Source organism: Eutrigla gurnardus (genome assembly GCF_963514095.1).
Source record: "Eutrigla gurnardus genome assembly, chromosome: 24".
In the NCBI taxonomy this organism is placed as follows: domain Eukaryota; kingdom Metazoa; phylum Chordata; class Actinopteri; order Perciformes; family Triglidae; genus Eutrigla; species Eutrigla gurnardus.
In genome coordinates, this window is record NC_139935.1 from 12035539 (window position 1) to 12052654 (window position 17116).

Genomic DNA, 17116 nt, shown 5'->3' on the forward strand with positions numbered 1-17116 from the left:
AAGTCTATTGATGCGCTATAGTCACTCTAGTGTTGAATAGCGTCTAACATGTTCACTCATTTTCAGCGCTTCTTCTTCCAGACTGGCTCTGCTTCTTCTTAATTTTTTTTTTTTTTTCCTCACTCGTGGGGCGGGCGCAGCGGACTATTCAGCCAATCATGGCAGTTGTTCTGAGGCAAACGCATACACGTCACTCGTAGCTCACATTTAGAAAAGGCACTCGTTACACTGCCACCTATAGGTTCAGCATGGTTGTGACGGCACTAAAGGCGATGCGTTCAAAGTCAAAGTCTCTGGTTTTCCCAAATAACCTACTCAGCCTTTAAGTACCAAGTATTTTAATTCTACATATAGTGTTAATATAATACATTGCTAATGCTAATCGCCACATTATGTCACTATTAGAGAACTTAACCGTAATGGTAACAATAGCCGACATGCTAGCGGTTAGCTCACTAGCTAGCTACCTTAGATGGGTAAAACTGAGCTTAATGCTTCATTTGCGCTACAGATTTCACGATGTTCCCAGAATTAGCATGTTGTGTGACATCATGCGACAGAGTAAATCCAGCAGACCAGATGTAAGATTCCGGGCTCCGTGGACTCAAATCAGGATCACGAGTCGATACGAGTTGGAAAAAGCTGTCATCTTTGTTTCGCATGTTTTCACAACACTGAATATGTGTAGACCTTCATCAGTTTCAATCTTTCAGAATGCAACCGTCGGGAGTCGAACCCATGGATGAAAATGCCTTTCCTTGCCTGGATGGGGTTGACCTTTTGACCTTCCCAAGAGCTCTGTCACATGTCCAAGTGAGCAGTATGTTCGGCATTACAAAACGGAGGTACAGAATCATGTTAAAAGAGACCCAGGCTCACTAACGGCTGAAAGTAATCCATCGCTCCACATGACGGAGGTTTCAATGAAAAGTTGCCTCCAGCATCACTTTGCCCAGGCCTGTCTGTAACCATGACGACGGGAAAATGAAGAGCGACGGAACAGAAAGAACGGCTCAGGTTTGCGGTACCGCGTGGGGACCCGTCAAACTGGGTGGTCCCCCTACAGACAGGAAGCAACACAGGACGACCGACTCAGCACTCTAGTTGGACATTTCACCGTTTGTGGTTTTCAACCCCACGTCTTGGTTTTCCTCGGTGGAGGGGTGTGTCGGGTGTCAAACCTTTTTGACCGTGTGTGAGATAAAGGAAGGACGGGGCTTTGATGGCCTTTTTCTGACAACAGTCCGTCGGCTGTGTGTTTGGGAGCGCGGCCTCAGAGCATGCCGAACCCTTTGGTGTAGGTGATGGCTTTGAGCAGTCTCTCCCGCAGCGTCTCCTTGCTGTTGTACTCGGGCAGCAGCAGCACGTTAAAGCAGGTGTGAGACGTTGGTAACCTGCAGGACGAGATGACGGAGTTATTCATCAAATATATACATGATGGGAGCAATCTGACGTCCCTGATACTCCAGTTTATACACTTAACGTCATATTTACTAGCACATCTCAAGTTAAACAGTGTTTAGTGAGACTTTTCCTTTAGAAAATAGCGCCACCACTAACGGTTCAGGTGGAGAGTGGTATTGCAGCGCAGCAGACGGAGACAGGCTTCCACCAACAAACCAAAAACCCACTAAATGATAATACATTCAGATGGAGTTCTGAGAGAAGTTGGTGAAGAAAAGCTGCTAAAATGAGGAAGACAACAGTAAGTGTAGAAAGCTCTGGGTTGGGTTGAAGTGGTGTTTGTGGACAGAATGTTACCTTCAGTGTTTTTCTAAGAAACAGGGTGAAATATTACTTGAACATGGATTATGTGTTGGATGAACTACAGGAGATGCTGGACAGATACAGAAAAGCATGCTGGGTCTAATGTCATCAGTATATTTGGTGGGTAATTGGAGCCACGTTGTTATTTTCCTTGCTTTTTGAATGGAGTTCTGCTGGTACAGACACCAGTTCTTCTCCAGTTCAAACCAGCGTCTTGCGGCTCCATTCAGAGCTGCTACATAAAGACGGCGTGGCTCACCTGTCGGTGTCGGGGCCGTTCTTGGTGATGATCATCTTCAGCTTGCCCAGCCCGCCTACGGGCGCTCGGTCGGTGCCGGTGGTGAACTGCAGGAAGAGGCGCTTCTGGTCCTCCCTGAACGAGTGCAACGTCTCCCAGAACTCCCTGCGAGTCATCAAATGGACATCCCAACAGTCTGAGTCTCTGAGGAGCGACTTGTAGACGTTCCGTGTGTTTAACCCATACATGCTGCACCGACAAAAACTCTTCCTTACTTGATGATTGGAGAATCTCTGTTGTATCCTCCGTCGTACTCCATCGTTTCTTCCAGTGCGTGGAAGTCCAGGTTCTGTTTTCTTCACCCAACATTCAAAAAAGACATCAATCAGCTACTCCACTTGTGTAACATGAGCTAAACGGCCTGATGGTCCTGAAGAAGACCTGCTCCAGTAGGCTGCATCAGAGGGAGCCAGTCTTCCTAACGCCACGGCAACAATAAGACCTCCGAGTCCTGTGGACCGTACGGCGAGAGCTCAAGAAGGTTTGTCTCACCTTTCGGTTTTCATTGGTCACTGGAATCTTGTCCCCGTTTTCCCTTCAATCATACATGACTTACGACATCACTTCCTGCTATTCTTCATTCCCATTTCAATACTGCTGCATCACATTTCAACAGAAACCTATGAATGCAACGTGCAAATCATATGTGGCATCAATCTGTTCAATAGATTTACATTACCGAGCTAAATGTGTCCAATGGACGGATCAAAAGAAGGCCATCGTTTGGATTAAAGAGGTCTTTTTTTATTCAACAGGTCACTTTTACACTCGTTTCACCTCCGTGATGCTCTCCACATATTCAGGCTGTTGGAATGAAATTCAGGATCGAATGTCATTCAAATAGGAAACAAAATCTAAACTAATCAAATGCTAACAAATAATAATCCAATGTGTTAGCAAAACCCACCCTCCTCACCTTGGCCTACCCACATAAAGGGATGCCTTTGTGCCCTGTAACCATGGCAACGGACACACGGCGTCCTCCGGAGAACGGCAACGTGGTTGTAATTTCTGTTAAAGTTGACTATTTGACGTCATTCACTTTGTAATACAACACTTCACTAAGCTTTACGTTTAACTAAGCTAGAAAGCTGTCGCCTGTTGGGAACTCTACATATTTACTGGAAATGTTTTTGGAACGCCCTCTAGTGGACAAGACGTAACACAACCACGATAATGGCATTGACTATGGATTTACACATGCTAATATTGAACTAGGGCTGAAACGATTCCTCGAGTTATTCGAGTAACTCGATTCTAAAAAATGCTCGAGACAAAAACTGCCTCGAAGCTTCTTAAATTCCTATCTCGCGCATTATGCCGCTGCTCAGCAGGGAACATTGTTCCACACGGACCGTTTTTCAGGAGTCCTGGGCTGCAGAGTGCAACCATTTAGGATGCACATGCGACCAAAAATCAGTGAAGTGCGGCTTAAATGTGTTCCTTGGTCGCACCGGAGCTCCAGCGGGTCTATCTAGCGTCTTTCCCCCCACAGCATACAGATGAATCACCACGGTCTGAGCCAATCAGAGGCCGAGTATGTGCGGGCCTTCAACTCTGATTGGCTCTGACCCCGGTTGAAAAGTTTTTTTCATACAGAAAGTTGACATGCCCGTAACACTTGTCTCCCCTCGCGCCGTAAGATCCCGGTCCTGTCTCACGCGTCTCCGTCCAAGACGGTGTCGCAGCCCTATACTGAACCAAATATGGATTTACATTTGAACAGGATTAAAGAGACACATTGACAGCTCCACTTCATATAGGTGCTTCATTTGTTAGATGGTATTTTAATACACTTTATATTCACCATCAGTGACAACAAACACCAGTTGTTCCTGCAAGCAGCCTGTTTGGCCTCCCTCCTTATGTCTCCTTATGTCTCTCTCTCTCTCTCTCTCTCGCCTGAAATTCAAAACAACCATTTCCTGACAGTGTGCTTCAAATATGACATTTATTTACATGAGTTGTATTGAAATAATTACATGAACACTAAATGTCTACATCACTGATCTCATTGAAATAACAAAAATAGGCATATATAGCATAATAACACAATTAAACATATAATATTAATGACTTTCACATATGTCAACATGCACACAGAGCCTTTATAGTTACACATATGTAACAGTGTAAATAATGAATTTGTTATTTTGTTAAATTCCTGTCAAACTTGGGACTGCAACCAACGGTTTTATTTTGAAAATGTACTTTATTTTGAAAGTCCACAGCGGATGTTTGCGTTACGCTTAATGCTGGGCATTTGGTTTAGCGCTCAGAAGCGAGTAACGTTACGCTGTGGGTGAGTTACCATTCTGTTCGCTCGGACATCACGATAATTATAAATGCAAACTATGTTTTCATATTGTTATATTATTATGTAGACTCGGTCAGCATTTAATGTGTATAATTGCTTATTAAGCGTAAGTCTTGTAAAACTCGTAGTTTGACTGTTTTATGAAGAATTGTTGCCGTAATATGTGTGAATGTGATTTAAGCTAGCTACCAGCAGCACGAGGTGTACGTGACCTGCGTACTCTCATCTCTCTCATGCGGAGCTCTTCTTTTGTAGGTCGAGGAACAGACTGACATCTTTCATTGACACGCTGGTTGTGTGTTGTTCCCATGTTTCAGGTATGTTTGTTTGTATTGTTGAATGTAAAATATTCTGTGTTATATGTGAATGTGTAACGGTCCACTATGTGCCAGTCTCTCTTGCTCTCTGCGTTGTATATGTAGACCTGCACCTGCACATGGGGAAACCAGTGTGTCAAAGACAGCACGTCAGCATCACAGACAGAGACACAAGCAGCCCTACACAACACATAATAAATGAGAACGGAGGGCTAGCATCAGAGACAACGTAAAATAAGCTACGCATAAGCTAGCATTGAGCTCTGCGCCTGAACTTAATAATTTACCTGACGCCAAATAAACGGCGTTCATTTCTCAATTAGATAACAAAAATACAGTAAACTAAAGTGATGTGTTGTGGGCTTTATGTACGGTGGCCCAGAGGTGTCAGGCCAAATACAAAAGCTGCAACACAAATACAAAAGCTACAACACAAATACAAAAGCCACAACGGAAGTGACCTAAAACACGGATAAACTCAACTTCCCAAAATGCATTGCAACTCGTCTGACTTCTGAAAAGTTTTGGATAATGGCGGACGATTGCGGTGATTCTGGCGACAGTCAGCAACAAACCGCGTACACATGTAAGTATACTGTAACATGATTTTTATGTTTCCAGCTGACTTTTAAATCGTATTGATAATGAACGTTACTTTATTGTTGTTGGAATTGTACGTTAACGTTACTAATCGAAGGTCCTGCTAGCCGGCTAGCCTACAGACGGTAATTTACCACAGAGGTTAGCGAGCGTAACCGAAGCAGCAAATGTGCCGTTTTTAACGACGTTAACTAAAAAGATAGTGCTTATGTTAAAACGTGGTTATATATTTACTAACGGTGGTAAATAACACGGTGCATCATTGTTCGTTAAAGGGAGGGATGCAGACACCGAGCGCCTCATCCGGTGGAGGGAACGATGAGGAGAAGTTCACCGGCAGGAGGAATGCTGCTCTGAGAGGCTTCATTTAAGAAAATGTGGTGTTAAATGTTATAATTCTCATATGCAGGGCTTAAGTACTACTGGTGCATATTTAGCTACTCAATGATATAAGGTTGAACATCAGCGTATATAGATGGGAGATGTCCTGCTCTCCTGAGATGTCTACCTGAAACGTTCTGTTGAACAGCAAGAAATCATCAATGTGCTGTAACACTTTTCTATGTACTGTTCTTCATATAGGATGTTTCTTAAAGAACAGGGGTGGAGGGAAGGTGGAGATGGATGAGCTAAGAAGAAGTGGGAGACCCTCAAGCAGAAATACAAGGTGAGTTGGAAGCAGTTTAAAGTATTGAACTCTACATGCTTGATGTGAAGCATAAAAGAAACAAGATGAAGTTGTCTTTCTTATTAATAACCAGGCAAAGTCGGTGCTGGGTAATATCTACAATGTGTTAAAACATCAGAGTCCATTAAGTTGGTCCCATGTGGAACAGTATTACAGTACATATTATAATATATGACTAGTGGTGAATAGTTGATCTAAACAATGATTACAAGAAGTGTTTGTATATGTTGTTTAAAGGAACTGACAGTGTCAGCACTGAGGGAGGAGAGGTCACTGCTGCACACTGGAAGTGTTTGTTGTCATGGATGAGGTGATGGAGCAAAGACCTGCTATTACCCCACTACACCCCATCTCCTCAGCCATGATGCCAACCACTGCAGCAGGGTCTCTCCTCCAGAGCAGGAGGGAAATAGACCTGCAGGCCTAAAACATGAGTCAACAATGATATATATTCAGATATTTATTATTTAGATTTGTACAGATCATCAGATATATTCCTAAAACATTTAACAGGAAACATTTGACTGTAAGAACTTCTACCGTGTGGTTTTACTTATAAACTGCACTACTGATAAACAAAAATAAAACCTCAACAATAATCATGTTCCTGCAACACAGGGAACTGGACATTTGGAGCAGACACTGCAGCTGCGAGCCTCTGAGGATGTCCCAGGACTGCTGGAGACCCTGAGGATGTCCCAGGACTGCTGGAGACTCTGACGATGTCCCAGGACTGCTGGAGCCTCTGAGGATGTCCCAGGACTGCTGGAGACTCTGAGGATATAAAAAGTATAGTATAAAAAATGACTTAAAATTGCAGGTGTTTTTTTGTGTGTTAAAAGTGCATAAAGTTCCAATTAAAGTCCATCATGGTTGAGAAGTCTGACTGCCTGCAGGAAAAAGCTCTTCCTCAGTGTCTGTCCTGGCCTTTATGCAGCGTTGATGTCTCCCCGACTGCAGCAGGGTAAAGAAGAGATTTTCCTGGCTCTCAGCCTCACCCTCTTGCTGTACGTTTCCTCCAGCGTGGTGAGGGATGCCTTGATACCCTCTGCAATGCAGCTCGGTCCCGTGCAGTGCAGCTTCCATAGCAGGCTGAGGTACAACCTGTGAGGATGCTCTCAATGGCTGCGGAGTAGAAGGTCCTCAGGATGGAGGGGGAGACCTTAAACTTCCTCAGCCGCCGGAGAAATTACGTAAACTATATATAAGGTATGTTCTGTTAGTAAGCAGTGGACGAGGTTCTCCTTGGAACGCCTTGAAAGACGGAGGTCCTTCCTTAAATCCCCTCCCCCAGCGGGGGAACATGAGGATTGACCTGCAGTACAGCCCTCTGGCACCAACCTGTAAGAGAAAACACAAGATATTACATTTATTCTGAATGTTTTCCTGTTAATTTGTTGATGAACAGTACTTATTTCTTATCATACACGTATTGCAACCTGTATATATAACATGGATTATTTGTCTAATAAATGATTCACTAATAGCCCACTACTTGTTTTTTTTATCCCACCAAACTCATACATGATATTAAAACGGCTTATATTAGCCTACATGTCTGTTGATTTTGTTTATGCATGCATATGCCTGTCTATTCATAATCAAATAATAGAAGAACTTGTTTAACCAGATAAGTGATATTACTTACTTCAGAGGGAAATCCAAATTCCATGTATGTGAATAATGTAGCTCCTCCGACGGCCGATTTCCTCCGTCGTCTCGGTGAAGGTGCTGGTGTTCCGTGGTCAGAGGAATAATACAATCTATGAACATTAATGATCGATAAAAGCTGCTTAATAGTTGCAATCGATGGCGAGTGAAAACAGCTACTCAGGTAAGAGGAAGAAAGCGAGAGCGCACATATATAAAAAACTGTAGAAAACATTTGACAATGGTAGTTTGACTGAAAAAATATTTTGAAATATTTAATTAAGTGTAATCCTAATCATGCTTTATATTTTGATAAGTAATGTCCATTAAATGGGAGCTAGAACCAAAATCAATTCAGTTATGTGAGAGAAGATGAGAACGAGATGTCAATAAAGTAAAAAAAAAAAAAAATGTAGTATGAGATGTGTTTGAGGTCACTTCCGTTGTGGCTTTTGTATTTGTGTTGCGGCTTTTGTATTTGTGTTGTGACTTTTGTATTTGGCCTGACACCTCTGGGCCACCGTATTTATGGCACTTCAGCTTGCAATTATCCCTGCAGCGTTTAGCATGTGATTTACCGCAGCAGTTTCCACACGTTCTGCTGTGGATTACCCATAAATCACTTCTTTTAACCCTGTGCCGCAATGCAACATTGACACCAGCAGATGGCACTGTCCCCATTTATGCAGGCATTTTAACAGACTATTTACAACCCGTTACAAATGCAGGCCTTTATGATCTTTTGTGTTTTATATTTTATTTTCAAGTATGCTAAAAAATGTTATCACTATACGATCACTGTGCAGAAGCGAGTAACGTTACGCTGTGGTTCGAGGAACAGACTGACATCTTTCATTGACACGCTGGTTGTGTGTTGTTCCCATGTTTCAGTTGCAGCAATAAACAAGTCCAGTGGTCCATCCAACCGGTCTCGTCTAAGTTCATAGCAGCAGAGCAAAATCAACAAGGTCACACATACAGAACAGGGCCTTACTGTTATGCATCTTTAACTTGTTCCATGTAATGGCAAACATTGGCCAGCAGATGTCGCCATATTTAACTGGATCCAAACACTGAACGTTTCCACACATTGCTTCGTATTGATTCAGTGGTTCAGAAAGCTTCGGTTTCTCCGTCACTACGTGTTGAACCGTCGTTAATAGAAGTGACGAGTTAACGGAAAGAACCCCGCAGAGAAGTACAACGTCGTCATCTGGTGTTTGGGTGGAGTTGTTCAGTTCCACTCCTTTAACGGCTACTTGTGTAGCTAGCTAGCATCGAAACAAAAGCCCAATCCCGACGTCCCCCCTCACGGACTCACGCACTTTGATGCACGTTCACGTTAGGTCCCTGAGGGTTCAGGTCTTAGACCTTAGGGGGGACATTGGCATTTGGCCCAAGATGTCGCCCGTCTGGTCATTTCTCCGTTGTTGTCATGGCAACATGTGACCTTTATGGGATGCTTTCATACGGTTGTGCTGACATGAAGTGCAGACTGACGGATCCATACAGAATCATTCTAAAGTCAATCACTGTTTCAACTACAGTCCTGTGGAACATCGCACACATATTAGACAGTATATATAGCAATAATAACAATAATTATAATAATAATAAGCAGGACACCACAGGGAGTCGGACCCCATCTCAGTAAACTGAAAATACCATCACCAGTGTCTTTTTATCTTATTACTGCCATTATTTATTCCTTAATATTATATTTATAAATGATAGATTCCACTCAAAGTGGTCCAAGACTGATCACATGATGACGTGAAACTACTTGAATTTAAAAACTGGCAAAGTGATTGAGAACAATGATTTGACACGTTGGAGTCAAACATTTCTTTACAACATTAAAGAGACCAATCGGAAACGGAGACAGACTTTGGACTTTTGATTGGAGGAACTGTTTGGTCCCAGAATGCTCTCTGCCAACTCGTCAGCTGTTTGCTCTCAGCTGGAACACAAAAACAAACAATATGACAAAGTTCACAAATATTGCTGTAAATATGGTAAAAAGTGACTTTAAAATACTCACCACTTTTTTAACCGTTAGGAGCTAAATGTGTCAACATGTAGCCGTTCATTTCAGAGAGTGTCACGTGAAAAAACAGACAGATACATCACATGATGTAATATATATGTATTTATTTACATTTGCACAAAGATTCCAGAGGAGCAGTCGTTGGATGTGAGGATTCCTCCATGTTGGACTTCACCACTAAGAGCCCTGTTCCATGTTATTCTTGTACTATGGGGAGCTTTGCTCCGTTCTATTGACTGGAACACTGTTGATGATGTGAGCCTTACCGTTACACTGAGCCTGCTAGCACTGCTAGTTCACTGGACCATAGATTACCATCCGCATGAACACCTGGGTGATTCATGCATCTGGTTTTAAGTCCAAACACTGGGACTACTATCACTGCCATGCACCAGCATTTTCCAAACACAAACAGTCCTTAAGCTCTTGCTTTGACTTCATGATAGAATTGTGAATAAGTAGTGAACGGCACGTCGTAGTCTGTCTTCTCTTTAGTCTGTCTTCACAAATCTCAAACAAACCAACACTGCAAAAACAGCCCTTCTAGAAAGAAGTAAAATTTTCTCATATTCAATCAAATTATCTTGTATCAAGCAAAAAAATCTGCCAATGGGGTAAGCTTTTTTTGCTTGACAAGCAATTCTTAAAATAAGCCCAAATTTCTTAGCTCCGAAACACTAAAATGAGACTTTAAACTAGACAGAAAATCTTAAACTAATCCAAATTCTTCTAAAACAAGCAATGAAAAAAACACTAATTCAAGATTAAATTACTCAAAATTAGAATTTAAGTCTCTTTACTAATTTAAGAAATTACACCTTAATCTGGGATTGATAATGAGCATAAAAGTAGTTAAAATAAGACATAATTTCTTAAAACAGCATAACAAATATAAAAGTGATGTCTTAAATCAAGATATCACAACTTTCTCAGTTTTTTTTTTTTTTTTTTTATGGCTGGAGTGCCATGCAAGCCTTTTTTTATTTTTTATTATGAGAGAGACAGTGTGGAAAGGGGAGATAGAGGGGGAAGACATGCGCGAAGGAGATTGCCGGGCTGGGAGTGGAACCACTGATCTCCGCGTCAAGGCTGAGCCTCCGTACATGGGGCGGCTGCTTTATCCACTGCGCCACCGGCTGAGCCTCCGTACGTGGGGCGGCTGCCTTATCGACTGCGCCACCGACCGCCCCAGTTAATTTTTTTTATTAACTTTGCAATACAATTGCTCAATTCAACATCCAAAAAAAAAGGGCACTTCTGCATTCCAGATCCATCATAATCAAACAGATTGAAAAGCCAGTTCTGATTTGAACCTCACTATCAAAATAATAATACATCAATTATTGTAGCAGCATAGCAACTAAACATCATGTTGCAGCTGGTTTGCAGCATAATATCCCATATGGTTTTCAATCTCACCAAGCAACTGTCCTGTAATGAAAATGAAAATATTAATAATAAAAACTTTTGTCCTTGTTTCATGGCATTCTTGAATTGAGATGTTGTGCAAATGGTCTTACTCTTAAAATAAGGCAAATAATCTTGGTGCCCCGCTGGGTTTGATCGTAAAACATTTTTATACTCTTTTTCTGGTTCATTCTAGCTCAAAATTAGCTGGAATATCTTATCAAGAAAAAGTAAGGCATACTTTCTTAAAATGAGATATTTTTTCTAATGCAAAACTTGCTTGACAAGATTAATATTCTTTTTGGACAAAAAATAAGACTTATTTTCTTGATACAAGGCTTTTTTTACTTTCTTGAAATTCCATTTTTGCAGTGAACACGCTGATCAGATCTCAGGCTCCTCCAACAAAGCTCCTTAAATGTGTCCAAAACTAAACCACAGCACTTCAAAACCACAACGTACCACATGAAATAGTCTAGAAATCAAATTTAGGCAGAAAATGGAACATAGAAACATGAAATGAGAGATTTGTGGTCGATTGTAATTCCAAAACAAATATACAAAGTCAAGATTTCAATGTTCTACTTCAACTGCATCGACCTGCTGCATATGTTTCTTATGTTTATGCAGATTGTTTGCTTAGTTATGACCATATTTCTCATCAAAATCTGTTCAGTACAAAAATGAGCAAACTCCCTGAGACAGACGCTTAATCATTATTCTATATACAGACTTTTATTTTGAAATTTACCTTGGATTTACTGATCATCCCATGGCCTCATATTTGTTAGTTTTTGGTATTTTTGTTTCATTTTGCTTTTTGCTTTCTCTTCTCATCATATAAAACATTGTCATGAATAAAAAGTCACGATAAACAACAACATTCCTTAAACTAAGTCAAATGAGCACAAAACTTATGAAAAACAGCAAAATCAAGTACAATTGTTATGAAATGAGCAAAATGATTAATAAGAGTAAAATCCTGAAATACAAAATCAAATACTTGTTTATAAAGTACAACATTAAGTCAACACTTTATGTACAAAATGAAGCAGAATTCTTATGAATTATGAAAATTGGTTCATCACAAAAATAAGCTGTTCATTGTGATTCTCTTCAGCTAAATGTGTCCTGCTGCCCAAATCGACTTCACAACAACAATGAGCCATGTTAACCACAAGGGGGCGCTGACGTGAAGTCATGACATGTGACTAACGGATGAAGTTGTGTGAAAACAGTCTCTGGGACCTCCAACAGGACTCTGCAGTCCTGGTGCTGGGAGATTTCAACCACGTCTCCATGAAGAAACCTGTTACCATAGCAACAACAAGCCTCGCTTCAACAAGGAAGTAAGGCGCCTATGCAGTGAGACAAATGCTGCATTTCAATGTGGCGACAAAGACCAATACAAACTCCTTAAATAGCAACTTCAAAAGGCAGCTCAAACAGCTGAAGCCACTTCTAGAGTCACACCTGAAAACAAGCTCCAAGTCCATGACTTTAAGGGGGGTTTGGCAGGGCCGGCACACAATCACTAACTACAAGACCAAGCATCATGTGAGCCCCCCTTCCTGAGAGGCTGAAGGATTTCTAATAATAATAATAATAACAGATTCAATTATATCACGCTTTTCTGAACCCAAAGATGCTTTACAGAGAAGAGATAAACAGACCATCAGACAAAACAATGGAAGAAAGAAGATGGGTTTGGAGGCGGGACTGGAATATGGTGAGGGACTCAGAATCACCGATGGTTTGGGGAAGGGAGTCCCAGAGCCTGGGAGCTGCCCTGGAGAAGGCTCTGGCCCCGAAGATGTGGAGGTTGGATTTGTGGATGGAGAGGAGACCGGCTGATGTGGATCTGAGGGCCCACAAGGGTTGGTAGGGAGGGATGAGGTCAGGGAGATGAGGGGGGCCAGATGGTGGAATGCCTTCTAGATGGGAAGCCAGTGGAGAACACCAGACTGGAGGGGCTCAAACAGGTTATTAATGTGGAGATGGGATTGTAATTGTTTCATTTCTACTGTAGATTGGAGACCAGTGAAGCTCAGACCAGCTCTCTCAGTCTCCCCACCCTAGGTTGGCTGGTCCCCCTTTTCAATCTCAGAGCATGATGTCAGAAGGCTGCTCCACCATCAAAACATCAGGAAAGCGGCAGGGTGCTTACCAGGGTGAAGGAGAACAGCTGGTGAGGTGGTGCCAAGACAACAACCTCATCATCAATACATCTACAAGCAAAGAGCTGATGGTTGACCTCACAAAGAAGGCAGCCCAACACCTCCCCCTCTCCATCGATGGCCATCTTGTTGAGAGGGTCTCCTCCTTCTGCTTTTAGGTCCCACCATACACCAGTCCCTCTCATGGGACCTGAACATCAGTGTCATTGTCAGCAAAGCCCAGCAGAGACTCCACTTCCTCCATCAGCTGAGGACATTTGGGGTTAGCAACAGAGAGAAAGTAGTGCACAGAGCCTCTGAGGTCATTGGCTGCAGTCTTCCTACCATCGCCTCACACTATGACACCAGAATCATCAGGAAGGCTAGAAACATCCCCACTGACCCCTCCCACCCAGCACATCACCTGTTCACTCTTTTACCATCAGGGAAGAGGTACAGAAGCATCACCAGCAGATCCTCACGCTTCAGAGATAGCACCTAGCTCCAAACCCCCCACTTCAACATGGACATCTTTTCATGTCCAGAGTAATAACAATATAGTAGAAATGTGATGAGTCATATTTCCAGAGGAACATGCGTATGAACATGAGCTGGTGTCGGTGTGTTAGAAACCCATGTGGATGTGAGAGGAGCTCCTTGGAGGTGCTACTCTGCTCCCCGAGCTCCTTCCTGTTCAGTCGGCCCTCCTTCAGCTGCACCAACGCCCAGGTTGTAGTAATCCGGCTCCACGTCCTCCCGTCTGCCCGGCTTCTGCCCCCTGCTGGCCTGGAGAGACGTGACAGCACACAGACATGTGACTTCCTGCATGGCTCCTCTCTCCAGGTCAATGAACACAGACTGAGTCAGTGCTGTCAACAACAGACATGTGTCAGTACCTTAAAGTAGAAGTAAAGGCCGACCTGCGCTGACAGCAGAATCAGCGGCACGGTGACCAATCTGATGATGACGGGTCTCAGATCTGATGATCAAACACATGGACAGTCATCACATGACTCATCATGACTCCAACAGCTGCCATTCAACACAAACTAGGGACCTGGCATTCTGTCCTCCAGTCCATTGTTTGCTGTCACCATTTACAGACCTGGTTTCACTTTGTTCACTAGATCAGGGCTGGATTCCAGAAAGCAGGTTTAGTTAAACTCTGAGTTTGTTAAGCCTGAGAAGAGGGACACTCTGGGTCCTCTGTTCCACAAAGACAGTGAACCTAAACTTCCACCTAATAGATATGGAAGCACATTGATTGGAGCAGCCTGACGTCGGGACACGATGTTCAGAATCAAAATCAGAAAGGATTTTATTGCCGAGCATGGGCAGACTGGCAATCTGGCATCAGATTAAAACCATATGTCTTAGGCTGCCTGTTTGCACAATATTCTTCTGCTTCATTTTCAGCTGCAGCCACATTCTTTTTGTGTCTGTGGGATTAAACCTAAATCTAAAAGAATATTATTACATTTCACTTCTTCCAGTCATGCTAATCAGGAATTGAACAGTCAGCTTACCTACGACAGTGACAGAGAGCAGACGGCTCTCAGAGGAGAAGTTATGAGAAAGAACATGGACGTGATAAACACAGCTGTAGCGTCCCTGGTGGGCGGGCTCTGCAGCAGGAAACAGGAAGTGGGCAGTGTGATTGACAGCTGGCTGGGTGTAGTTGTGTGCTGAGTTGGAGGAGGTGAAGGTGAGCTGGAAGGAGCCTCCTGGGTACTGTGGCTGGACGGAGCAGAAGACGATGAAGGTGGAGCCCCTGAACCCCTGAAACCCCTGCTGCTGGGCCTCGGAGACCCCGTCCATGGAGGAGGACACGGAGATGTTTGGCTGCAGCAGCAGGTCTGTAAAGACAGAGAGATGATGAACGGTCACATGAGGCTCGTTGGAGATGAACTGCTCCTCGCCTGGAAAGTAGACGAGATCAGGCAGCAGCAGCAGGAGGCGGAGCCTAAAAGCTGCCGTGCAGTCCAACACTTTCCAGCAGCCTTCATAGACGTCACAGGAAGTCATAGAAACAGTTACATCCTGTTAGATGCTACCTGTAGTTTGTGAACACGTTCAGATTGATATATTTTTTAAGAATTAATTTGGATTTATTCATATTTGTTCATAAATATCTGGAAATGTGTGTATGTTGCATTTTATTCTCTCCTTTCCTCTTTTGATGTCTGCCTCAAAAAGCATGATGTAACTACTTGTTTTGATAAGTGCTATAAATAACCTTTATTATTGTCATTATAATTATGGTTATTATTATTATCAAACACAAAAGATATGTTTGAAAACTTTTATTGCACAACATGAGACTTATAGCCCATAATCTAGCGTTAAACATTAGAATGAGATCAAGATACGCTGTGGAAACAGGAAGTGATGTCACAAGTCTGCCAGGTGAAGCTCAGCAGTCTATGGAGGGTCTGAAGCTTCCAGAAACCAGCCCACTTCTCTACATTCTAGGACGTCATTGTCCTGGAGAACTTTACAGTTCAGTTCAGTGGAAACCACTGACTGTCACTGGGACAGAGGAAGGAACATACTGGGAACACTGCTGTCATAGATGATGTCATAGATGATGTCACTGAGGGGCTTACCTGAGCAGGTGAGATTCAGGATGGAGGAAGAGGAGATTGATGTTGCACACTCCCTCAGAGTGGATCCAGAATGAACACAGTCAGACCTGATCCACCACACAGGTCTTCTTGAGGACTCCTTTCTCCGTCCTACAGAAACAGCAGAGCCACAGTCCAGCTCTCTACAGGCAACAGCTGCTTCCTTCAGGGTCCAGACATTGCCATGCACTGGTCTCCAGTCTCCCTGTCTCACCTCCAGTGTTCCAGCACAGCGACTGGCTCCTCCCACCAACCTGACATCATCAGGCTCTGAACAGAAAGAAGAGAGTCGTCAGTCAAAGAGCAAAGTGAGTTTGATGAGAACAGAAATGAACCAGATCAAAGCTGCAGCTCCTCTTCTACCTGAGCAGGTGAGTCCAACAGCTTTGCCAGGTGAGCAGGTGTTTCTATCTGAGCCTGAGCTTCTACAGTCCAGGAGAGCAGACTCATGGCCTCCACACTGGAACTCTTTGGTCCACGTTGGAGCCCCCACGTCTCCATAGAGCGCCCCCTGGAGGACTGAAGGAGCCCCACAGCCAAGCTCCCTACAGACCACCTCTGCATCCTGCTGGTCAAAGTCAGCTTCACACACTGAGGACCACCACTGGTTGGACTGGTTGGACTTCACCTCCAGTCTGCCTGAGCACAGACTAGTCCCATTCAGCAGCCTGACAGAGTCTGGAGAGATGATAGAAGATCAAATAGAGAGAGAGAAAAGACACCAGACACCAGAGAAAAAGATGTCATGAAACTATTCAGTGATTCAAACTGGACTCAAAACAATTCCACCATCAGTTCATCATGAACACCAGAACACATGGTTACAACACCACAGCCTGCAGCCATGTTCCATCACATTCCCGTGTACTCGTGGCTTAAGGGTGAAGCTGATGTGGTCTCTGTCCCACTGTGACACCGAGGTCCACAAGCAGACAACACAACACTTCACTAACTGTGGATGCTCCACGTAATAAGGCAGGGAGACACCAACTGTGCCACGTTAACACCATATCAGCCGTGTGACAAAGAAATGTGTTGCACTCTCTTCACACAGCACTGCTGTTGCAGAATAGTGGGGACGTCCATGTTCTCCCTCATGGTCCTCATGCAGCCGCTAACCTGTGATGATCACATTAGAGCTGCACAGTTTGATGTGTGCACGAGGGCGGAAGTTTGCATCGGGACGATAAGGACAAGTCACAACCAAAGTTTGGGAAAGACAGACTTGTTCCAACCAATATTTTG

At 43.4% G+C, this 17116-nt stretch overlaps 2 protein-coding genes across 2 annotated transcripts in view; both read right to left on the bottom strand.

Moving 5' to 3' along the window:
• Positions 1 to 1024: 1024 nt before the first annotated feature.
• Positions 1025 to 2348, bottom strand: LOC311009937 (ubiquitin-protein ligase E3A-like). The gene is made up of 3 exons (XM_084004385.1): positions 2281 to 2348; positions 2027 to 2170; positions 1025 to 1394 (listed from the first exon to the last, which is right to left on the bottom strand). Exons 1-3 carry the CDS (start codon positions 2322 to 2324, stop codon positions 1274 to 1276), a joined length of 309 nt encoding a protein of 102 aa, XP_083860511.1. The 5' UTR covers positions 2325 to 2348; the 3' UTR covers positions 1025 to 1273.
• Positions 2349 to 13449: 11101 nt separating this feature from the next.
• Positions 13450 to 17116, bottom strand: part of LOC311010065 (uncharacterized protein) — a gene marked incomplete at both ends in the record, with an annotated part of 49945 nt that continues 46278 nt past the window's right edge. The window contains 3 exons of the mRNA XM_084004546.1: positions 13450 to 13515; positions 14144 to 14226; positions 14774 to 15103. Coding sequence (XP_083860672.1) covers positions 13450 to 13515; positions 14144 to 14226; positions 14774 to 15103 — 479 coding nt within the window. The remainder of the gene's footprint in view (positions 13516 to 14143; positions 14227 to 14773; positions 15104 to 17116) is intronic.